This window comes from Triturus cristatus, chromosome 7, assembly GCF_964204655.1.
Source record: "Triturus cristatus chromosome 7, aTriCri1.1, whole genome shotgun sequence".
In the NCBI taxonomy this organism is placed as follows: Eukaryota; Metazoa; Chordata; class Amphibia; order Caudata; family Salamandridae; genus Triturus; species Triturus cristatus.
In genome coordinates this window covers 762871897-762896982 of record NC_140590.1, presented here as the reverse complement: position 1 = coordinate 762896982, position 25086 = coordinate 762871897, and the positions used below count along the sequence as shown (strand labels likewise).

The 25086-nt window shown below is 50.3% G+C and overlaps 1 protein-coding gene across 4 annotated transcripts in view; it reads right to left on the bottom strand.

Moving 5' to 3' along the window:
* The window catches only part of HGS (hepatocyte growth factor-regulated tyrosine kinase substrate), a 289334-nt gene that overhangs the window by 138436 nt on the left and 125812 nt on the right, over positions 1-25086 (bottom strand). For 2 of the 4 annotated variants that reach the window (XM_085617506.1, XM_085617508.1), the window contains 5 exons: positions 24792-24887; positions 24299-24337; positions 24021-24179; positions 22821-23034; positions 22531-22703 (listed from right to left, as the gene is read on the bottom strand). In XM_085617506.1, the coding sequence (XP_085473632.1) occupies positions 22531-22703; positions 22821-23034; positions 24021-24179; positions 24299-24337; positions 24792-24887 (681 nt within the window). The remainder of the gene's footprint in view (positions 1-22530; positions 22704-22820; positions 23035-24020; positions 24180-24298; positions 24338-24791; positions 24888-25086) is intronic. The other 2 variants (XM_085617507.1, XM_085617509.1) reach the window with 1 other exon arrangement.

The window sequence follows — 25086 nt, the reverse complement described above, 5'->3', positions numbered from 1 at the left end:
TCTGCTTCGGATGCGCTGACGAGCCCCTCGTCGGTGTGTTGTTCTGTAGCGTCGACGCCTTCCCCGAAGATGTCGTCCGGGATCGCAGTTGAAGAGTGTGCCATGGTTCTTCTGGCTCTTCGGTCCTGAATAGTTTTCTTGGACCGGAAGGATTTACACGCCGGACAGTCTCGAGCCTCGTGTTCAGGGGAGAGGCAGAGATTGCACACCTTGTGGAGATCAGTGTGGGGGAATTTGGACCCACATCAAGGGCACTTTTTAAATGGAGTCCTTTCCATTGCCAGGACCGGAGCATGGGTAGGCCCGAAGACCGCCGTCGACGACTGGAACCGAAGGTGTTGTCGATGAGAGGCGCGTCGAGTGGGGAGATCGCGATCGAAACAATACCGCGAATTGGGGTGAGGATTACGCGTCGATCGTCGAACTGGAAGCTGTTCGGAACCGGAGCGCGAAGATTACATCCGAGCCCGATGGCGGAAAAAAACTGAGGATGGAGCCGAAGCCCATGCGCAATACGATCCAAAGGAGGAGTCACCGACCTCGTGACTTCCAAAGACTTTCCAAGAGGAAAAACAAACTGCAAACATCCGGGCCCAACACCAGATGGCGATCTATGCACAAGTGTGTAGATCTGCAGCTCATATGCCTCGAACACTACATTATGCACAGTATCACATTAGGCGCCAAACGCATTGTACGCCAACCTCATCAACATAACCACATTATGTAATTCTCTCACAAGACTAAACACATTAGACCCTAACTTCCTAAGTATAACTACATTAGGGAATAACTCACTAGCATAAACCATTATATGTGAACCACCCTCATAATCATAACGCACCTTTAGAGATAAACACAGGTGCGTAAATCATTCTACATACATTACATTTCCTAGCACCCAAGAATCACAGTAGGGCCTGGCGCCCTATAAATCTAACAATCTCCCCCTGGCCAACTGGCCATCTCAGAAAGTGGGCTCAAATGCCATGTGTCCCCAAAGTCAAGGCGCGCTGCAAAGGCAGCGAAAGTCAAGGATGCGCAATCTGCGCAGACCTAAACGTTGCAGCTGCCCACTACTTGCTGGGCAGCTGAGAATTTCAAGTGAGGGCCTAAACGATGCAGCTGCCCACTACTTGCTGGGCAGCCGTGTATCGCAAAGCATGGCACCACTGTGCCTCTTCTGTCCCCCCCTTCAGGGACCAAATAAAACTTGCCCCAACGTTGCAGCTGGCTGCGCTCTCGAAGGACAGCTGGAATCAGGCATGAGTACTAGCACTGGCAGTATACGTGCTGTAGGAGCCCCCCCTGGGGACTCTGGAATACTAAATTGCCCAATCAGGGCAGCTGCCCGCTATCAGGTGGGGCAGCTGTGTAGGGGAAAACCAATGTAACACTGGCACTGACCGTGCCTTGTGGGCCCCACTGGGACTCAGGGAATCCAACTTGTCCCCTTGTTTCAGCTGCCCACGTTCTCATGGCGCTGCTGGGAAGATCCAGTGGGGCGCTCACTAGCACCGAAACGAACTTGCCCCCAATGAACTGTGGGGCCCACTGGGGCTCTTACTTGCACCCAAGAAGCGGTTCAACAACGTTGGAGCGGCCCGCTGCGAGACGGGGCCACTCTGACTCTGCCTCTCCCAACCCGAACTCCCTCAAGCTCAACTCACTGGCTGGGGCGGAGGCAGGATTCTCCCCTTGGCAGCGGCGGCCGCACTCCTCTCGTGGGGCTTCCCTTTTCTCCTGGAGTCCCGCGCTGCTGTTGGCGGCCTCGGCCGCATTTTCTCTTCACCCGGGCCCCCTCCTGGGACCTGGGACTCTACAGAGGTGCCGGTGGAGGCAGGGTAGGCTCCCATCCTCTATTCTTTGCCGGGGCTCTCCTCTGCTTCACGGGAGCCCCGGACTGCCCGCACATCACTCGGCCGGCCCCTCTTCACTTCCGGCGATCCTGTGGGTGCGAGGCTTCCCTCCAAGAAACGGAAGTCCCGCCCCACGTTAGGCATTCTGTTACCTGACTTCCGGCTCGGGCCGGCGGCGGTGATTCTCCTCAGGCAAAGTGCGGGGTGGGCACCCGCCAAAGCGCAAAACTGCGGGGTGGGCACCCGCCACTTAAAATAAAAATAAAGCAGAGTGGGCACCCGTAGTAATTATAAAATAAAACGAAGACGCCGGGTGGGCACCTACACACTAAAAGATAAAAATAAGCGGGGTGGGTGGGCACCCGCAAGGCCAACATCTCGGGGGAATCCCTCAGCTGGGGATTCCCTCTCTCTCCCTGGAACCAGCGCGGCGCTGCAAAGCCTCAGCGCTCCTCCTAAAATAAAGGGCCAAATTTAAGGCAAAGCGCTCCCAGGCGCTAGAAGAATGCAGTAAAGGTCCTAGAGATGAAGAGAAAGTCCTTCAGGCATCCAGGGGCAGGGCAGGGCCCAGGGAGGCAAGCCTTCCCCTGAGCCCCAGCAGCAGCACGCCCCTGGTAGATTCAAGTCCACAAAACAAGAACATTTTCATGGGGTCACGGCCCCTTCTTTTATACTGCATTTTCCTTTGTCTCAACTGTAGGGCAGGGGGAGAACCAGATACAACTGGTTCAGGAGCACTTTGTTTTGCTCAGCTCCCCTCTATTCACAGGACAGGCCAGGGACATCAGACGCACCACAGGAGGTGGAGCCAGCATTGTGAAGGGAAGGCCCAGCCCCATTCAGGTCCCAGGTGCAACTCCTCCCTCCCATCTACATGCAGATCTCTCCCTTCACCACCGGGCAGACTCACCCTGGCTCCTGGAATTCCCCGGCCCTCCCAGCTCCTGTCAATCACACGCCAGACAGGCAATTCACATCACACAGACATGCCAAATTCTACAAGTGGCACTTCTCCACCAGTCACAATAAATCTGCGCACGCCATTGCGCAGCATTTATTCTCCCGAGTTTGCACATACTAAACTCACCCCTGCACTCCTCTCACATCAGGAACTATCATGGACACACATATCCCTCATGCATTCCTATGAGAGGGCAGGCCAGTCTCACTAAATGTAACACAGAGCGCACGCACTTTACACTGGGACACAGTGCTAAAGTGCCTAGAGGCCTAAAATGAATATGCTACTTACCAGTATGCATCTGTTCTTGGCATGTAGGGCTGCTGACATTCATATCTGTGCATAGATCGCCGCCTAGTGTTGGGTCCGGATGTTTGCACGTTGTTGTCCTGGCAGAGTCTTCGAAGTATCCTGAGATAGGTGACTCCTCCCCTGGACTACAGTGCGCATGGGCATCCTCTCCATCCTCAGATTGTTTTTCGCCATTGTGGCAGTGATGGAGTAGATACAGAAAGTGATGACCATGCTATACAGTAATTCTGAGAGCTGCAGCTGCTACAGGCGCCGGGGAGGAGGGTGGGCGATATGAATGTCAGCAGCCCTACATGCCAAGAACAGATGCATACTGGTTAGTAGCATATTCAGTTCGAGGCATGTGGGCTGCTGAATTCATATCTGTGCATAGAATATATAGCAGTACCTCCCATTAGCGGCGGCCACCAGTGCCAGCTGCAGCGGTCTGAAAAAGAGTTTTGAGAACAGCCTGTCCTACAGCTGCCTGCTGTTTTGAGTGTACATCTACACAGTAGTGTTTGGTAAATGTATGTATGGTGGACCATGTGGCTGCTCTACATATTTCCTGTAAAGGAATGTTTCCCAGGAAAACCATGGATGCCCCTAACTTACGTGTTGAGTGGGCTCGTGGGGGAATCGTTAATGTGCGTTTGGCCTTTTGATAGCAAATTTGAATACATTTAACGATCCATCTGGCTATACCTGCTTTGGAAATGGCGTTGCCCTTGTGCTGTGGAGAAAAGGCAACGAAAAGTTGTTTTGTCTTCCTAAAGACCTTAGTTCTGTCTATATAGTACATGAGGGCTCTCTTTACATCTAGTGTATGGAGCATTCTTTCTGCTACATTCTGTGGATTTTGAAAGAAAACAGGCGGTTCAATAGTTTGATTCATGTGGAACTGCGATATTACTTTAGGCATGAATTTGGGGTTGGTACGTAGTACGACCCTGTTTGCGTGAACCTGTATGAATGGCTCTTGAATGGTTAGTGCCTGGAGTTCACTAACTCTTCTTAACAAAGGGATTGCCACTAGGAAAGCTACTTTCCAGGTGAGGAATTGAATCTCACATGAGTGGAGAGGTTCGAAGGGTGGACCCATCAGTCGGGTGAGGACCAAGTTGAGGTTCCACACCGGTGCTGGTGGGTGTCTTGGGGGAATTACTCGTTTAAGTCCCTCCAAGAAAGCTTTGATGGCAGGCACTCTGAATAAAGAGAGGTGCTGCCTGTTCTGGAGATAGGCTGCTATTGCGGTCAAATGGATACGTATTGAGGTGTATGCCAGATTGCATCGGTATAGGTGTAAGAGGTAACAGATAATGTTTTGAATGGATGCGTCTAGCGGGTTGATGTCATTGTGGGTGCAGTAAATGACAAACCGTTTCCATTTAGCTGCATAGCAAGCTCTGGTAGTGGGTCTCCTGGCCTCCTTAATGATTTTCCATACAGTCAGGTGGCAGGTTTAGGTAGCCAAACTCTAGGACTTCAGGAGCCAGATTGCCAGGTTCAGCTGTTGCGGATCTGGGTGCTGAATTTCTCCATGGTTCTGCGCCAAAAGCGCGGGTTTGATCCGCAGCCTTTGATGCGGCACCACGGAAAGTTCCAGAAAGGTTGTGTACCATGGCTGGCGTGCCCATGTTGGAGCAACCAGGATGAGTGTCATTGAGTGCTGTCGCAGTTTGCGTGCCACCAGCGGTATCAATGGCGCTGGGGGAAAAGTACGCAAATCTGCCGGACCAGTTCATCCATATCGCATTGCCCTGCGACTGTGGATGTGGGAACCTGGCGGCAAAGCTTTGGCATTTTGCGTTTTCGCTTGTCGCGAATAGGTCTATCTCCGGATGACCCCACTGTTGGAAGTACGGTTGGAGTACTGATGGGTGTAACTCCCACTCGTGCATCTGGTGGCTGTGTCTGCTGAGCAGATCCTCCATCTGGTTGTCCTTGCCTGGGAGGTGTTCCGCCATGAGGAATATGTTCCTCTGAATGGCCCACTTCCACATGCTCTGAGCCAGATGAGACAACTGTGGAGAGTGTGTTCCTCCCTGTTTCTGTATGTAGTACATGGCAGTCATGTTGTCCGTCCGGATCAACACGACCTTGTTGCACAGATGTACTTTGAATGCCTTCATGGCTAGGAAGATTGCCAACAGTTCCAGAAGGTTGATGTGCATCTTCTTTTGTTGTGTTGTCCATAGTCCCTGCACTGTGTAATTGAGTACATGAGCTCCCCATCCCTGGAGAGACGCGTCCGCTGTCAGTATTATTTGTGGAATAGGCTCTTGGAACGGTCGGCCCTTGCAAAGGTTTTGTGGATTCCACCAATGCAGAGAGTTGTATGCCCGACCGCTCACCAACACTAGGTCTTTTAATTGCCCGTGAGCCTGATTCCATTGACGTGCTAAGCACTCCTGAAGCGGGCGCATATGTAGTCTCGCGTGTGAGACTATGAAAATGCAGGAGGCCATCATGCCTATCAAGTACATGAACACTCGCGCGGGAAGTGAGTGTTGGGGTTTGAACTTGGAAATCAGCGTTTGCATGCTGCTGATCCTCACTAAATTTGGCTGAGCTGTGGCTGCCAGAGTGTCTATGGTCGCACCTAGGTACTGTTGTACGTGTGCGGGTTGGAGATGTGATTTTGGGTAATTTAGTGAGAATCCCAGACTGTGAAGAAGCTGAATGGTGCGGGACATGTGGCTGGCACATTGCTGGGCTGACTTTGCCTGAACAAGCCAGTCGTCCAGGTAAGGGTAGACGTGAACGTGTTGCCTCCGTAGATGTGCAGCCACGGTAGCTAGGCACTTTGTGAAAACTCTGGGTGCTGTTGTCACTCCGAAGGGGAGGACTTTGAATTGATAGTGCTGGCCCTGAATGGTGAACCTGAGATATTTTCTGTGTGACGGGTGTATGGGTATGTGGAAATACGCATCTTTGAGGTCTAGCGTGGCTAGGAAGTCTCCCTGTCTGAGGAGCGGGAGAACCTGCTGCAGGGTGAGCATGTGAAAATGCTCTGAGAGAATGTAGTGGTTGAGGGGTTTCAGGTCTAGGATAGGTCTGAGCGACCCGTCTTTTTTTGGTATTAAGAAGTACAGAGAGTACACCCCTGTTCCCTGCTGGTGTACGGGCACGACCTCTATTGCGCCTTTTTGCAGCATACTTAGCGCTTCCTGCTGTAATAGCGCTAAGTTCTCTGAGGACATAGGACGGTGCCTTGGCGGTATGGTGGGTGGAGTGGAGGTTAATTCGAGACAGTAACCGTGTTGGATAACATCTTTGACCCACCTGTCTGTGGTGATGGAATTCCACGTGGACAGGAACCGCTGGAGTCTCCCCCCGACAGGTGTTATGTGGTCGGGGGGAAGGGAGAGGGCGTCACTGTTTGTTCTTGGGGGAGGACCTGGTATTGCCGTAACCACGTCCTCTGCCCTTGGTGCTGGAGCCACGATATCCACCTCGGGTGTTTTTATCGTAGGAACTCTGTGTGCCCCCTTTATTGTAGGTTTGCTGTGCCCCCTGTCCTCTACCTGCACCTCTATTTCCGGGGCGACGAAAGGAGCCACTACGAAATGTCTGCGTCTGCAGAGCCCCCATTGATTTCGCAGTGTCCGTGTCTTTTTTTATCTTTTCTAAGGTGGTGTCAACCTCCGGTCCAAATAAGTAGTCGGGGTTGACCGGCTGATTGAGGATGTTGTTTTGGACCTCAGGTTTGAATCCGGAGATTCGTAACCAGGCGTGTCGTCGTAGCATGACGCTGGTGTTTATTGCCCTTGCAGCAGTGTCTGCGGCATCCAGTGCACACTTGATGGATGCGTTTGTGAGCAGTTGTCCCTCCCTGATGAGGAGCTCCGCTGCCTCCTTGTACTTGTCTGGCAGGTGTTGGAGTAGGGTCCCTAATGTGTCATAGTGTGAGCGGTCGTAGCGAGCTAGGAGGGCCTGTGTATTGGCGATGCGCCATATGTTTGCTGCCTGGGCTGCAATCCGTTTGCCGGAGGTCTCTAGAACCTTGGACTCTTTGTCCGGGGGAGGAGCATCACCAGTTGTCTGCGAGTGTGCCCGTTTGCGAGCATTGGCAACTACAATGGAGTCCAGAGGCAACTGGCTCCTAATGTACGTGGGGTCCCCAGGTGCGGGTTTGTATTTTTTCTCGATACTGGGGTTTATTACCCGTGCTCTGGTGGTTTCTTTGAAAATGTCCTTTGCTGGCTTGAGGACACCCTTTAACATGGGCAGAGTTTTTACAGTCCTCTCGGAGGATGCGAAAGTGTCCACCAAGAAATCATCCTCGATAGTGTCTGAGTGGAGTTGCACTCCATGATTGGCTGCGGCCCGTTCAATGAGGGCGTTGAATGCAGCAGTGTCCTCTGTGGGGGACGTTTTTGCGCCATAAAGTTGCGTGTCCTGTGTATCCAGAGCGGCACCTGGCTCTACGGGGTCATCCCAGACCTGATCAGGGTCTTGCTGGCCCTCAGGGTCCAGGTCTTCGGGGTAGGTGGCGTCGTCACCCATGTAGTCCTCCACTGCATCCGTGTCGGAATGCGTTGGAGAGAATGATGGATTTGTGTAAGAGGTGTGGATGCGTTCATAAAGAACCGGTTCCGATTCCGCCGGCATTTTTTGTTTTAGCGGGATCCTATAAGAGTCCAAAGCGTGCCCTGAAGTGATCTTCCGCTTTCGGAGCATAAGCCTGCCGGTGTCGGCGTCGATGAAGTGGGACGGCGATGTCCCAGTAGTCGAGTGTTCGGTAGATGGGGACCTTGTCTGGGTAACGCGGGTTCTGATTTCGAACATTTTCGGCGCCGTGGGTGGCGGCAAACCAAAGGTGATATTGGCCGGTGCCGAAGGTGCCTTCTGTGCCCGTTTCGGTTCGGAGCCCGACGAGGTCTGGAGGGCTGCCTTTTCCCTGATGCGTTGCAAGGACGCTGCCATTTGTTGCACCTGGAACGCCGACGGTTCTTTGGCGCCGAGAGGTTCCGTAGAGGCAGGTGTGGACTTCTTCGGAGACACCGGGTCATCGAGCCGAGGAGGGGTAGTAGCCGTCGACGGCGTCGATGAATGTACCTTAGTCGCTGCCTTCGAGGTGGATAGCGATGCAGTGGCCATTTTCACCTTGATGGCTGGTGCCGATGGATTTTCTTTTTGGGTCGGCGCCGACATCTGCTGCAGCGAGTTCGGCACCGAAGTCCCTTTTGGTGCGGTCGGAGACGACGGGTTTGGCTGGCGTCGAAGGTGTGGTGGTCCTCGAGCCGACCAGTGTCAGTTTCACTTTCGGTTTCTGTTGAACCGGTGCGATGATTGGTTTCGGTTTCGTGGTAGGGAAACCAGTCTTTTTAGGTAACAATGGCTCTCGCTGAATGTCCGTGGCCGGGCCAGAGGGCGGGGCCGAGGAACTGCGGGATTGGTCTTGGGTAAGGCCCGAAGGCGATCCCTCGACAGGAGCCGTCCACTGACTCACTGGGATATCCTCCATTTGGACGGGTAGGCCCTGCTCCTCACCGGAGCTACCTTCTTCGGCCCCTAAGGCCTCATCGTAGTCTCCTACCTCATCGTCGGCTTCTTCCCTGTGAAAAAGCTCTTCATCGACATCTTCCGATCGGGAACCGTGTTCGGAAGTGGGGCTGGAGGGTGTATTTTCCACGCTTTCGACATCTTCGTCCTCGGTGCTGAAGATGTTGGTCGGGGCCGGGGCCGCTTGCTGCGCTTCCAGTCGCGCGGCTCGTCGATTCCGTAGAGTCTTCTTGGATCGGAATCGGGCACAGGCCATGCATTTCGATTCGTCATGATCCGGTGAGAGGCATTTGTTACACACCGGGTGGACGTCGATATGGGGGTATTTGGCGTGGCAAACAGGACACCGCTTGAATGGGGTCCTCGATTCCATCGTCGAAGTTCGGTCGATGGTCGGATTTAATGGATCCGAAAAGTTGTTAAAAATTTGAAACTAGCCTGTAAACTGTCGATACCGATCGGGAACAGTACCGTCGAAAACTAAAGGCCTTTTGGCCTGAAACTAGATTTTCCTAACTTGAGTCAAGATAAGCACATCCGAACCCAATGGCGGAAAAAAACAATCTGAGGATGGAGAGGATGCCTATGCGCACTGTAGTCCAGGGGAGGAGTCACCTATCTCAGGATACTTCGAAGACTCTTCCAGGACAACAACGTGCAAACATCCGGACCCAACACTAGGCGGCGATCTATGCACAGATATGAATTCAGCAGCCCACCTGCCTCGAACCTACTAACACTACATAGGGAAAAAGGCCAGGATAAATGCAAAAAGTTTGGGGGTGAACCTGCCAAAAGGGCCAGGTCCAACAGATACAGATCAGGATCATTCCCTGTGGGCGAATTGGTGTTGTAATCTGTCCAGGAGTCTGTGGGTGTTGTCTCATTGTCCCCAGCCCCATCATCCTGATCATCAGATGTTTGTGGTGGTGAGCTCTCAGGTGAAATTAGTAAGGGTTGAAACTGAGGAGAAAGAGTTGATGGAAGAGGAGGAGGAGAAGGGTTAGGTGCCCGATTTCGAATGGCTCTGTTCGGAGCTGGAAGGCTTTGGGGTATGTTTCGGTGCCGAGCCGGAAGGCGGGCCAACGGAAACCTGTTCTCGGTACCGACCGTGACCCGGAGGCAGGGGTTGGACCAGAGCCTTTTTGTTGGTCTGAGGTGGACTTTAGGGCAAGGGAGGATCTGTACTTGGTACGCTGCCCTTGCGGGATGTCCCCGTCCCCCTTGTCGGAGATGGAGATTGGGTCTTGTTCTTTCTCGGCTCCCATGGCGTCCGCGAATCTTCTCCAAGTGGTGCGGAATGGAACCGGTGTGTTGGCTCTGCATGTCGCGACATTAAGCAAGACGGTCGAAAAACGTTTTCTTCGATCGGAAAGCCTTACACGTATCGCAGTTCTGTTCCCTGTGCTCCTGAGACAAGCAGAGGTTGCACAGTTCGTGTGAGTTGGTGCGCGGAAACTTCGCGTGGCACCAAGGGCAGAATTTAAATGGAAACCGTTCCATCTACTGCGAGGCGGACCAACACAGGGAGGCCCGAGCTACCTGATCGAAAGAGGGATTTTTCAGTTAATATGATAGGCGAAGAAGGGAATTACGCGATTGAAAACAATACCGTCGAGTGTGAGTGTATTGCGCACTGAGGAGAATCAGAGAAATGGTGTTGAACTGAAGCACTGCAATTAACACGATGGTGGAAAAAACACAATCTAACAATGGAGCCGATGCCCATGCGCACTATCCCAGAAAGGAGGAGTCACCTACCTTGTGACTGGAAAAGACTTCTTCGAAGAAAAACAACTTACAAACATCCGGACCCAACGCTAGATGGCAAGAGTATGCAAAGCATGTGATCTACAGCTCACATGCCTCAAACATATATATATTCAGTAAAAAAAAAAAAAAAAAAGATTCTAGGGGGGATTATAGTTTGGTTCAGATTTTACACAGACAAAACCATAAAAAATTCAGCAGTTAGAGTTGCATCAAGTAGCTATAACCCGCGCCCTAAGGTAACTAACTCGCGCCTTTGCGATGCACTGCGGCCAGGCCCTGCAGCCAACCTCCTGCATGCAGCCACCCCCTTTGGCCCCGTGGCCAACTCCCTAAAGGCAGCCAATCCATAGACCCCCCAGCCTGGGCTGGTTTTCACCCCAGGAACCCCATTCCCTGAGGCCTGGCACTATATTTTATGCGGAGGGGGCACGTGCCCCCCTGCAAGGGCAGTTTTTGGCCCTGGTGACCCCCATTTTATATTTATGGGGAGGGGAACATTCACCCACCCTACCCAGGCCGACTTTGGCCACGGGGACCCATCCCACAGGGCCCAGCCAACAGAGGGTGGGTACCCTAGTGCCCACCCACCATATCCTGTAAGGGGGAAGGCGCAGGGAAAGCGCGGGCGGTGCTCCAAGGCCATCGCGGCCCAGCCGGCTCCCCACATCCAGCGGGAGCTGGCATTGCTCTCGCCCACAGGGAGCAGATAAATTTGCTTCTCCCCACAGTCTGGAGCAATATATTCAGATTTGTTTCCCTGCCCACATCACTGCAGCCAGGGAAACAGATCTCATGTCTGCTATCAGCTGCTAGGAGCATTTCTAAAGTTCCCGCCAGCTGAAAGCGGACTTCGCGTTTGCTCCGCTTGGCGGGAGCTTTGAAATTGCTCCTGCCAAGTGAGAGCAAACACAGTGACATAGCGGTTTCCCTGGCCATGGGGAATGGGCCATTGCTGGCTCCAGGGGGATGGGCTCAGCCGCCCGCCCTCCTACCTTTTGAAATTGTTGCCAAGCCCTGGGGAATGGGGTCCCCGGGACTGAAATCGGCTTGGGGAGGGGAGCTATGCACACTCAACCCCCCCAAAACCTTTTACATATATAAATCCCCGCCCCCCCCCAAAAAAACAACAACAACCACCAGACTTGGAGACTGGGCTTATTTTTTCTTTTCTTTATTTTGCCACGGAGCCACAGATCCCCAATGAAGTCACGGCAAAATTAAAAAAAAAACAACAACAAATAAAAGTTTATGGCCCCAGGAGGGGCCTATGGGACACCACCACCAGGCTTGGGGGGGGGAGGGGGTGGAAGGGAGCGGATAGGCTTTCCTGCCCTGCCCCCTTGTGTTTAAAAAAAAAAAAAAAAAAAAAAAAAAACTTTTCTTGGGAGTCTGGCAGAGTCCCGAGATGACAGCCACCACTTCCTGGTTGAAGTTCTGGCAGCCAATCACACCTCAGCATTATACCTGTCGGATCCGCGGACCCGTGCGTCCCTAGATATACATAGATCTTTTAGTTGAATTACTTAAAAATTACTCAACAGATTTACACCAAATTACAAAAATATCTTTCTGGACCACGATCTACCTTTCTGCCAAATTTGGTGTAATTCCATTTAGCGGTTCACTGTGTAGTCGTGTCTAAAAACCCTATGCAAAATTGCATAGAGAAAATACGTTTTGGGACATGAACAGCTTCCAGAAGATGCATAGCCCTGGCGCTCACTCCATGGCTCAATCCCCTCGACTGCAGGTCCCAGGAAGGTCGGCACAGCCTGGTCCTATTACGGAGCCTTCAGAGGGTCTGAAGGCCGCCGACCCAGGTCGCAGGATCACCAGTGGTACAGAGCAGCAAGGTCACCCTCAACCACAATGCTTCTGGTTGCATAAGCCCACCTGGTCCTGTCTCAATTTAACATCAGGAGCACTCAGTCTGTATGCGGCAGACAGCAACCAGTTCTCAGCGTCACCCAGTCCCCTGGCAGGTTTATTTACAGTCGGATATGTAATCTCAGGCACTATTCATAAGATTATTTTAAACTGGATCCGCAGTGCTCGCAACTCATGTGGCCATGTTTGTGCGTGGCTCTCTGGTGCCACATTGTCCATTTGTTTTCAACGTCAGATGCCATGCTGAAATACTGCTATGGTAAAATTGACTACTGTAGGTCTCTAGCCTGGTGTTGGGTAATAATTTAAGAATGTGAATCTATGAAAGATCCAATGCTGAAGGACCTTTTTTAATGTCAGGATAGTCGATAAGAGTCCAGCAGTATCCCAGAACAGTGTCAAATTAACCCAGGAGATGGAAACCTTGCCTCACAGAAGAGGATTTCTACTTCTGATCGAACGTTATGCTTTTGGAAAGGGCAAGAAGAACCCTTGCAAGTGGGCCTTGGTCAAAAATAACTTGGCCTTCCATTCCCTAATACCATTTTGGTGTCAATAGGCGCCGTAGGCCACGAGTCATGGTTGTGGCTTATGCACCACAAAGGATCATTTGGGTCTGACAAAGACTTTTTTGTAGTATATCAAAAGGGGGGAGGGAAAAAGAAGCAGAGGTCCATTCGGCTTCCAGAGGTTAGTACAAAAATATCAGGGTGGGGAAATGGACCACTTGTCCTGTGTACCAGGGTCTTTCAGTTTATGTGGTTGGGCATCCTTAAAAAGCCCTCATATACGTACACTGGCGTAAGGCGGTATATCTTGATTCTCCGCCGTAGTGTATCGTTATAGCATGATCATTGGGCTTTTTATTGTCCAAATGCTAACCTCCCCATGGAGGAAGACCAACTGGTTGTGCAGTAGTGGTCAGAAATAACGGAACGAGGGCGTGCTCGTGCTCTGTGAACTGTGATGTTAAAATTCCTGAAGTCAAATCCCGTGTCCTTTATTCTTGGGCTACTTGACAAAGGGAAATTAAAAATGGTGTTCGTGCATGTGAATAAACTTAATTATCAGTTTAATGCACTGGTATGAATCTAGTGTTATCTGGTCAACATGTTTCAGCCCCATGCAGGGTCTAGAGGCTTTCGTCAGGACCAAAGGGTGAAATGGGGGGCTTTAGTAGGCTCTCCACAAGTATTCCGGAGGTGGAGATTAGTACTCACCACCTTCGATTTAAGGAGGTCAGACCGATTGTATCTGCTCCTTGTTTCGCAAGTTGGACATCTTCATTCAGGGTGTCAGTCAGTTAGGTGAGTGCCATTTGCGGCTACTCAGGCAGAATTGCTTGTTCTGACTCTGACGTTCCCCTTTGGTCCTGACGAAAGCCTCTAGACCCTGCATGGGGCTGAAACATGTTGACTAGATAACACTAGATTCATACCAGTGCATTAAACTAATAATTAAGTTTATTCACATGCACAAACACCATTTTTAATTTCCCTTTGTCAAGTACCCCAAGAATAAAGGACACGGGATTTGACTTCAGGAATTTTAACATCACAGTTCACAGAGCACGAGCACGCCCTCGTTCCGTTATTTCTGACCACTACTGCACAACCAGTTGGTCTTCCTCCATGGGGAGGTTAGCATTTGGACAATAAAAAGCCCAATGATCATGCTATAACGATACACTACGGCGGATAATCAAGATATACCGCCTTACGCCAGTGTACGTATATGAGGGCTTTTTAAGGATGCCCAACCACATAAACTGAAAGACCCTGGTACACAGGACAAGTGGTCCATTTCCCCACCCTGATATTTTTGTAAAGACTTTTTTGTGACATACGAGACAGGTTTTAAATCCTGAAATCTTTGGAGGAAACACCTGACCACTTGCTGCTGAAAAGCGGAGTAAGTTATTTGATAAAGCATCAAGGGCAGCTCTGGACTCGCAGAAAAACAGGAACTGATGCCATATGGTACGCAATATATTCTGATGTCATAGGTTTCAGCAAGCAGAGCTACTGCTGAAGTCATTGACACCTGGTGGCATCAGAGGTATTGCTAGGGAAAAAATTGCCAAATCCAGTTTTGTTCAACGATATTTATAAGGCGATGAAACTGTGGGAAGAAGCATTCATTAGAGAGCAGTGCTACTCCTTCCTCTACCTGTGAAAATACAGATTAAAACACCACAGCTAGTCGCTCATCAAATCGCTGGGGTAGCATTAATGCCATACTGCTGCTTAACTTAAAAAGAAAACAAAAAAAGTTCCTCGGTGGAGATAAGACTCCTCCATCAGTCGTACTTGCCTTGTCCATTTTGGTATCTATGTTTTTTCAGTGCCAAAAAAAATGTTTAGATGCCCAGAGCGGGTGGATGGCAAAAACAGTCAAGTTGCTTATCTTTGGTAAAGACTTATCTGGTAGATGTGAGAAAGTGCCATCTTTCTTGCATGGTATGCCCCCACTTTTTGCTAAATTGCTGAATGAACTTCGATTGAGTGTACCCTGGGTTCCTGCCAATCAGGTGCCCAGGGCCTATGTTCCTTCCTTAAACCACACAAACTCCAAATTGGCAAACCCTAGCCACATGTCAGCCCCTAGTAAATGGTACCCTAGGTACCCAGGGCCTTGTGGCCAGGGAAGGCCTCTAAGGGCTGCAGCACTCATTGTGCCACCCTCAGAGGCCCTGTACCCTTACACACACACTGCCCTTGCAGGCTGAGTGTCTGGGTGCAGGACAAAACAAAGAGTCGACATGGCACACATCACTGTGTACCATGCCCATCACCTACACTGCCAAGGCATATGTCAGCCACCCCTCTAGCTGGGTGCATTACGCCTATGGTGTGGGCACAGGAGCAGGAGCCCTGTGCCCCTACAGTACCCGGGTCCATTCCTGAGCACTGTAAGTGCAGTGCTGTCATTTAAGAGTACATGGTGCTGAGAGCTTGTCAAACACGAGCTCCACAGCACCATATTGGCACCACTAAAGCCTGGGAAGTTTGGTATCAAACTTCTCAGCACATTGAACCCACACTGATGCCAGTGTAGGATTTAATGTACTAAGCACCCCAGAGGGCATCTTAGAGATGCCCCCTTACAGCTAACTTACAATCCACGTCTGCTCTGAGGCTGCCCGGGCTGCCACACAGCAGACACGTTGCTGGACCCCTGGGTGGGAGAGCCCCTGCTCTCCCGGGCCTGCAACAATGCACATCCTGGGTGAGGTGAGAAATCTCCTCCCCCAGGATGAGCAAAGGGAAGCTTCAAAGGCAGGCCGCCATTTGGAGTTTCCCCAGGCCACTGCAACCCCCCACTCTGGCGGGAAGCTTGGCCGGAAACCCCATACAAGGACAGGGGATGTGCCAGCCTGCCCACCCCACCCCTCAGGTGGGGGAGGCGAGGTGAAGCACATCTCCGGGCTCTCGCCATCTTGAAGATGGGAGGCCCTACCCTATCAGGATTAGGCTACTGACCCCTCCCACAGGAGAGAGGCAGGATAGGGGGTGTACCCACCCCAGGACAAGGACCCATTGGTCCCTGGCCTTCACCTACCTGTAACGCCCCTAAATCTAGTATTTAGGGGCACCCTGAACCTTCCTTCCTTAGATTGCAGATAGAAAACTACAAGAAGAGCAAGAAGAACAAAGACCTGCCCTGCAGCTGCTAAAAAGAGGAGAAGACACCAACTGCTTTGGCCCCAGCCCTACCGGCCTGTCGACTCTCGAACCTGCACCAGCGCGGCATCCCTCGTGGCCAGCAACCTCACCAACCCCGGAGGACCTGGCTACCTTTTAGCTCTAAGCCCCTGGGACTCCCACGAGTAGAGGCTCTACTCAAGAAACCTATTTGCTATCCCTGGCACCAGCCCGGGACCGCGGACCCAACACACTCTGCACCAGCCAAGCCTGGCCCGTGCCGGAGTGGACAAAGACCCAGAGGACGACCCCACGGCGACTGTGACCCAGAGTCCGGCACCCAAGGACCCCCCTCGACATCCTGGAAGAAGCCTGCAGCCTCAGAACCAAGTGCCACCCCAGCCGCGATCAACCAGAGGGTAAGATTCCCGACGTCAAAAGGCACCCCTGCACCCGGCGCCCTGCGACCCCCTGTGCCCAATCCCGGGGTACCCACCTAACCTACAACTACCCAACTTACCTCTCGAAGTGGTGGTGGCACCTGAAACATCCTCGTCCCCGAGCCTGCAGCCTCTTTCCAAACCGGAACATTCCCATTGATTTCCATTGAGCGCCCTGAGGCTCAAAAGCACCCTGCACCCAGCCGCCCGAGTGGCCCTGGCAGTGCCCTCTCTACACTAACCTACTTCCCCACTTGCCCTGAGTAAGTGACCAGGAGCCCAGCTCCCACAGCCGCGTGGCTTGCCAGACAGCAGCCACCAACCAAGGCCCCCCTATCCCTCATAGGATAACATTGGGCCCAACTCTCTCTGCACCCGGCCGTCCTGAAACCGCTGAGGGTGAACCAACTGTACCTACCTGACACTGGGGGACCCCTGAGTCTATGCCCGGAATTTCAACTCTGCCAGTCGAGTACTTACCCTTAAACCGCTAACTTCATTTTCCTCATAGGGTAACATTGACTGGCTTTTTCTTCAAAAATCTTCTAAGTGTGAACTTTTCAAAACTGCAAAAATTCACCAAAAATCAGCCAAGTGACAAAAACGAATGTACTCACCTGCTCCTAGGTGAGCTCCCAGTGCTGGATCTTGGTGCCCAGCCCTGACTCTGAAAAGTGTTCACAACTATACTTACCTCTAACTCATTTTTCTCCCATAGGAAACCATTGTCAGCTTTTCTGTGAAATTTCTTATAAGTGTCTATTTTTGCAAATTTGAAATATTCTTTTAAAATCGTACCAATTCTGCAAACGAAATTACTTACCTGCTTTTGATAAGGACCCCAGTCCTGGGTCTAAGCACCCAGTCCTGGATTACTAAAGTAACGATAAAGTACTCTACCTGCAATGTGAATTTCTTGCCATAGAGATCCATTGAATGTTTTCTTTGAAATATTTTCTAAGTGCTAACTTTTGAAATAGCTAAATATTATTTAAAAATCATTACAGTTATTAAGTCGACTTTCATCACTTGATTCTGAATACTGACCCAAGGCTGGTTCTAGGAGCCAGACCTGGAATTCCAAAAGTAATCTGAAAAGTAATTTATTACAAATAACCTGAATTTACCATTGAGCTCAATGCATTGTTATGTTTAGGAAATAGGATTGTTTATTGCAACCAACTGTGACTGTTTACACAAATTTATTGCTTAAGACAAAAGTATTTATATTCAATCTCTCATTCTGAGAAAGTATATTTTTACCCCCTTTGTGGTTCTAAAAATAAAACAAGCATATATTTTATATATATAAACCATTGGCCTAGAGTTCAGTTATTGAGTGTGTGAAACCATTTGCTGACTGAGTGTGTACAATAAATGCTTTACACTGTCCTCTGGTACTGCCTTACTGCTCGACCAAGCTACCACTTTTGAGAGTAAGGTCATACCTAACTTTGACCTCTATCAGCCTCTGGGGGACTGTGGACTCTGTACACCCTGTACCTATTAGGGAACAGTATATACAGAGCCACTTTCTCACAGTAGAGACATGACCTAGGTGCAGGTTCCTTACCTTTGACTGGATCCGGAAGGTTTTTCTTTGAGCAATACCCCAGCACACCAGTAGGTGGCGGTCGGTCGGCTCGGCATGATATCGTCTGTGGAATCCGCGCCATAAGTGACGTTCGTGTCACCTATTTAGGCGCCACTTCAGCGTGCTCTTATCAGTTACTTTTTACGGCTTTCCAAGCCAGCAGCGCAGAACCATGAAGTGTGCAGACCTTGGTGTGGTTTGGAAAAACTAGGGCTCTGAAAGAGATCAGCCCTGACCCTAGAAACCTGTGCGCAGTGCGGGGAAGATGAGTGAGTCGGTAAGGAATCTGCAGCTAGATCATGTTTCTACCAGATAAGGCGCTACCAAAGGTAAGTAACTTGTCCATCTGATAGCGACATCCAGCCGCAGATTCTTTACCTTTGAATAGATACCAAGCAATACTCCGGACGGACTGCGGACAAGTTAGATTAGAGAATCCTTCAGAACGGAGGGGCCAAAATAGCGGTCCCTGTAGACTTGGCTGTCCAGGCAGTGATGCTTGGTAAACGTGTGCAGGGATGCCCACGTTGCCACCTGACAGATTTCCAGGACTGAGACTCCACGGTGCACAGCAGTAGTAAACAGCCTTAGCTCTGGTGAAATGAGTCCTTAAGCCTTCAGGAGGCTACTTCTTTGCCAGAGCACAGCAAATCTTGATGCAGAGGATGACCCATCATGAGATGGTCCTCTTCTGTACTGCACAACCTTTATCCGCTCCAACGTACCCCAAAAAGAGTTTGTTGTCCACCCGGAACACTTTTGTGCTATCACGGTACAACAACAATGCTCTTTTTGGGTCCAGACGGTGAAGTCGCTCCTCTTAATTAGAAGGGTGCGGAGGAGCGTAGAAAGTGGGCAAGGTGACAGATTGCCCCACATAGAATGATATTACCACTTTCTGAAGGGAAGAGGCCTTAGTGCGAAGCAGCAACTGGTCAGGGAAGATCATCAAAAATGTACTATAAAGCCTGCAGCCTGCTCACCCTCCTGGCAGATGAGACTCCCACTAAATAGACTGTTTTGATGATGAGCAGCCGCAAGGGGCAATTTATGCAGGGGCTCGATTGGAGTACACATCAGGAATGTGAGAACCAAATTAAGGTCCCACTGAGGCATAATGAAAGGGGCAGGTGGGAACATATGTACAAGGCCTTTGAGGAATCTATGTAAAGTGGGTGACTTAAATAAGGAGGGTTGGTCTGGCAGCCTCAAGAAAGCAGACAGATACCCTTTCAGTCTGAGCAAGGGTCAAAATAAAAAGCAAATCATCAGAAGGTGTCAATAGACTTTTCTGAACAATATATTACTAATTTGTTCCATTAGCAGACGTACACTGTCTCAGTGAAGGAACGCCTGGTTGCCAAAATAACATTACAAACGTCTGGAGGAAGGATGAATGCTATCAACTGCAACCACTCAATCTCCGAGCAAGGAGTAGAGTTAACAGGTTTGGGTAAAGGACCTTACCCTGCTGCTGCAACAGAAGATCCTACCGAAGAGGCAGCCTGAGCTAAGGATCATTGCTCATTTGGAGAAGCTTGTGATATCAAACTCTCTGAGCCTAGTCCGGAACCACGAGAATGACTTGGGGCCAGATGCTCCTGATCTTCTGGAGTGCTCTGGGCAGAAGTGGTATGGGCGGAAAGGCATACAGGAGGACTGAGCTCCACTCAAGACGAAAAACGTCTCAGAGCGAGAGTCGCCTGGGAAAGTCCAGCACGCACAACTGCTGACATTACGCTTTCTCGATGGAGGCGAACAGATCTAATTAAAGCTCTCCCCACTGCTGAAAGAGACCTTGCACCACCTCCGGATGGAGTCGCTATTCGTCAACCGCTAGACATCAACGGCTGAGTTCGTCCGCCCTAGTGGTCAGAGAACCTGCCATGTGATGAACCACCAGGGATATGCCCTGCTGTTCCAGCCAAGTCCAGAGACTCAGGGCCTCTTGGCACTGGTGTTGTCCTTGGACACCTGCACTAGCTTCCCCTTGATGGGGGTTAGAAAGGCTTTCAATGCCAAACAAATCGCTCAAAGCTCCAGCATGTTGATATGGAGTCCAAATTACACCGGAGATCAGAGTCCTCCGATCTCCACCTCTCCCTGATGGCCACCCCATCCCAGGAGTGATGCATCTGTCACTACTGGTTGGGGAAGGTAGAGGGGTCTGCCTGTGATCCACACACAGTTTGTCAGCCACCACTGCAGGTCTCGTGCAGTGCCCTCCGAGATCTGACCATGTCTGAGAGATTCACCTGATGCTGCACCCACTGGAACTTCAGGTCCTACTGCACAGCCTGCATATGTCATCTGGCAGGTGTTACTAGCAGAATGCAGTAGGCCATGAGGCCCAGCAGCCTCAGAGTCAGTCTCACCGCAATCCAGGATAGAAGCTGAAATATCGGAATCATAGCCTGAATATCCTGGACTCGCCACTCGGGAGCATAGGCCTGAAACTGCACCATGTCCAGAATGGCTCAGATGAAAGGGAGCATCTGAGAGGGAGTCAAGTGTGACTTCGGCACGTTGATAGTGAACCCCAGAGAATGCAGGAGGTTCGCCGTACTCTGGAGGTGGGAGACAACTAATCGGGCGAGACCGCCTTCAGCGGCCAATTGTCGAGATAGAAGACTGGCACCCCTGATCTGCGCAAATAAGCTGCGACCACCTCCAACACCTTGATGAACACCCGAGGGGCACTGGTAAGGCTAAAAGGGAGCGCAGTGAACTGAAAATGCTTGTGGCCAACCATAAAATGTAGGTAGCGCCGATGGGCAGGCAGGTTGGGCATGTGAAAATAGGCATCCTGCAAGTCCAACGTTACCATCCAGTCTACGAGGTCCAGGGCAGACAGGACCTGAACTAATGTGAGCATCTTGAATTTTTCCTTTTTGAGGAAGTAGTTGAGGGCTCGCAGGTCTAGGATGAGATGATTGCCCTTGTCCTTTTTCGGAACCAGTAAGTAACGGGAACACCACCACAGCCTACTTCTTGCTTGCACCGGAACCCTCTCTAAGGCTCCCTTAGCCAAGAGAGTCAACTTCCTCCCGGACTAAAATCAAATGATCGTTCGTCAGCCAGTCGTAAGATGGAGGCATGGATGGTCTTGAAAGGGAGGTAGTAGCACCATCGGACTATCTGGAGGACCCACCTTTCCGATGTAATGTGATAGCAGATCCTGCCACCCATGTTCTGGTGGAAGGGCGATACTAGGCGGGCTTGGAGGCTGAAGGTGCTGGGGAGAAGATGGGTTGGGGAGGTGGTGGTGGGTGTAGGAGGGCGGGGGGGGGGGGGGGGGGGGGGGGACACATATGCTTGGCCGTTTGACCAGACGGCTGGCCTCCCAACCCAAGTGGTCGGAACGAGCCACGCAGGGGTTGTGGGTAAAACGGCCAAATAAGCATGTAGTGTTTACCCTCCCGCAATGCAAGGCTTGCGGAAGAAACCTTTTTCTTTCCCCAACTGTCCAGCCTCTTGGATTCCCTTTCCTGGGGAGCAGAAGGGAATGCGCCATGAGACGTAGAGGCTTAGACGACCAAGGGTAGGGTGTGTAGTGAGGTAGTTTGGGTCACCCGAACAAAGCAAACACAAAGGAGATGATATACGGAGCACTGAAACTTTTTAGACACTCACCCCCCGTCACAGATCTGGGTTGAATCCATCATCGTTCTTTAGCTTTGTTTGACCTAAGTTGGCAGGGTATGTATGCCCAGACGTGGGTCCCTTGCTCACTTTGCCCCTGGTTTCAAGCTAGTCTGGCTGACGAAGGGTGTTACCCTGAAACCGGTCCCAGTATGCTTGTTTCCCGTCCAGGGAAGACCTGGCTTGGCAATTAGAGCTGGACTGTTCCCATAAGGAACAGGGTCACGACTGATTTGCATATGGCTGGGTCTGAACTGGGGTGGCAAAGTGAGCTAAAGAACGATCATGGATTCAACCCAGATCTGTGGCTGGGGTGTATGAAAGGTTTCAGTACTCCGTCCATCATCTCCTTGTGTTTCCTATGTTTACACTTCAAGCAAAACTACACTGTTGTGTCCCTGTTTGACCTCTAAAAGACAGCAGGAAGTATAAATCTGAGTGGTATTAAGTTAGCCTAATAAACTGCTTAGTTTGTGGTCCAACAAGTTAGTATGCCCCTGACAGTGTATGTGCTTCCAAACCTGATGAGGGAAACACAATCAAAAGCGGACATCTACTTTGTGGCACATTATGGAAGGTGAAACACCAACATCATGAATCATTCTAACACCCAAATAAGCACATTCAATTAAAATAGATGCTGTTTACCCAACAATTAGATGGTTGGACGATGCAGAGTATGTGAACCTAACTAGCCTCACAATGCAAAGACCAAGGTCACCCTTGACCTCGTAAAGTAGAGGGCTCACACATCATACCATGCCTTAGCAAGTAGAAGGGGCTAATTTAGAAGATAGCCTTGTGAAGTAGCAAAAGGTCCATTACCTTCAGCAACAGGAGAATCCACATCAAGCCTTGAAGCTGGGAAGGGAGGAGGATACCTTGTGAACAGGTCAATATCCTCATATCCAACAGTATATTCACCACTTACCTGTTTCTTCTGCCTCATGATTTCCAGTTTTTGTGCCAGTTGTATCTGTCTCTGACGTTCTGCCTCTTCTGCTGCACGGCGAAGCTTCTCCTGATGTTCCTCCCGGAGGGCATTCAGAGCTCCACGGGCATCGCGGATCTGCGCCAGCTTGTCTTGAAGGCTTTCATAGTACACTAAAGGGGAAGAGAAAAAGCACAGATCACAAACCTCCATAACATACCACATATCAACAGTCCAGTTTCCTACTACACCGAAGCCTCCTCTTCCCTACTTCTACCACAAGTACATACAGCGGCGCTCATCCAATTGGTTGAGTAGTTCCAGTAGCTCGGGGTGCATATTGTTGATAGACTGGAAAAGGGACAGCACCGCAGAATCGTTAGTGATGCTTCGGCCTCTCATGTGGTTGCTCCTCATACGGTTGACAAAAGTGGTGACTGCATTCTGCAAGGCCTTCAAGAATTGATCATGGTTCTCTTCTGAATCTCCATTCTGGTACTGCTGCTGGAGGGAGAGAATAAATTAGGAGCAGGGTCTAATTAATGGAAGGAGAGGAGATGTGATGATGTCTAAGCTGCAAGGGTTGTGGAAGTGTGTAGTTAAGTGGTCAGGACATCTTGTAGTTATGATAGGTGTGCTAACAAGAGTATACTGAGCACAGGCTTGTGCTGCTGCTGGTCGTGGTGAAGGGGGGTAATGAGGTGTGCTAACAAGAGTATACGGAGCACAGGCTTGTGCTGCTGCTGGTCGTGGTGAAGGGGGGTAATGAGTATGACAGGGTGCTGCTGCAATGGAGGGCGGGTTGAGTGAGAGGTGAATATATTGCAGGTTCAGATCCAGCAACTGAGATATTAAGAGATTAGAACTTGGCCATATACTGCTGCTGTGGAGTAGGATGTAGAGAAGACATGCAGGCCCAGGTATTGCTGCATTAAGTAAAGACTGGAGAAAATGGTCAGGGTGAGCACACGCCATGGCACTGCTGATGGTGTTGGGGGGGTGGGGGAGGGAGAATGGAAGGTGCTCATGTAGATTTAGTACTGCTTGTGGAATGGAAGTAGGACGTGAAGCAGGCTTGGTATTAAAGCTTAGAAGGAGTGTACTGCCTCAACAGGTTGGAGAGGGAAATGAAGCGGGCCAAGCAGGACTTGGTACTGGTGCTCATAAGTGAAAGACCGGTATGATGGAGTGTGGGCTGGTACTACTGCTAGATGGTTGAGGGGAGGTAAGTGGAAAAGTCAAACAAGAGTCTGATATTACTCCTGAAACTAACATTTATTCAAAGATTTTTCAGAATTTGGGCTCCTGCCCAACTATTGAGCATACATGACAAACATCTGTTCCCAGACAAAGGGGCCCAATTCAATGTTGAGTCATGCTTTACTTAGGTTAAAATGGGTCAGCTACAACTTGCCTCCCAGAGGTGCAAGGAATAATTCATCACCCGGATGAGCAAAATGCAGTTGACCAAAACATTGACAATCCCTTACCTCCACGACATTAACCACGGTAACGGGCGGCACATGGACCTCCCCCGTAACAGCAATTGGTTCAGTGATCATGATAGGTGCAGGGGCGGAAGGAGTGGGGCTCTTACGAACTTCCTCCTGCTTCTTTTCCCAGTAATTCCTATTCAAATACCGAGCCAGCTGAGAAATAGAAAGGAAATCAAGATATGGTCATATAAGCAGACAGAGAATAGAGACTGGCTTTCAAAAACTAGCTTAAGACTAGCCAGAGCCAGAAGTGTTACCTCACCACAACTTACCTCGGGGTCAATATCCTCAGCTAATGGAGCAGATGAGTTCTAGAGAAACAGTGAAAGAAGTGTATGAGTCAATTTAGGAAAAGATACAATTCCAAGAACACCATCTGCTTCAGTCATTCCTCTCACAGATAGAGCTACCTCACTAAGGAACCCCACTCATCTGACAGTAGCACACATGGCTTTGAAATCCTGCAACCTCCCTTGACATGCACACTTTAAAGTGGATTAGTATATTTCGCTCACAAAGTAGATAGATTCTCGACTTTTAACACTCATCCCCCTTTCCATTGGATTCAATTTCAGGATTCCTGCCACTAGTAGTAGATATAGGTTAAACAAACACAAGTAATAAAAACAGAACACAGGAAATGTGGCATGAGCAGTGTGACAAAGGGTGAAATGATGTTAACAAAAAAAAGTAGAGGTTGCAAAGGGACGATGGTGAAGGTAAGCAAGACACAGATGAGAAGAGTAGCACCACGTTGAAGCTTACCACAGGAGAGGAGTAGAGTGTCCCAGCAGTGGGAGTGGAGGTGGTGCTGGCAACAGGCTCTGCTTTTGGATACATAGGATAGGTGGTCTTCTGTTTCTAGAAAAATAATGACCAGGCAAGCATTTCAGTCTTCACAAATGCACTTGAGGATAAATTGAGTACAAGACTTAGGTTAAAGATCAAACACACTGGTTCCATGTTTTAAGAAAATATTTATCCCAAACCAGCCAATCTCATGTGCCATCTCACTTCCTTCAAGTCTCACCCCTGTTTCTTTAGAACACCAGAACAGTGA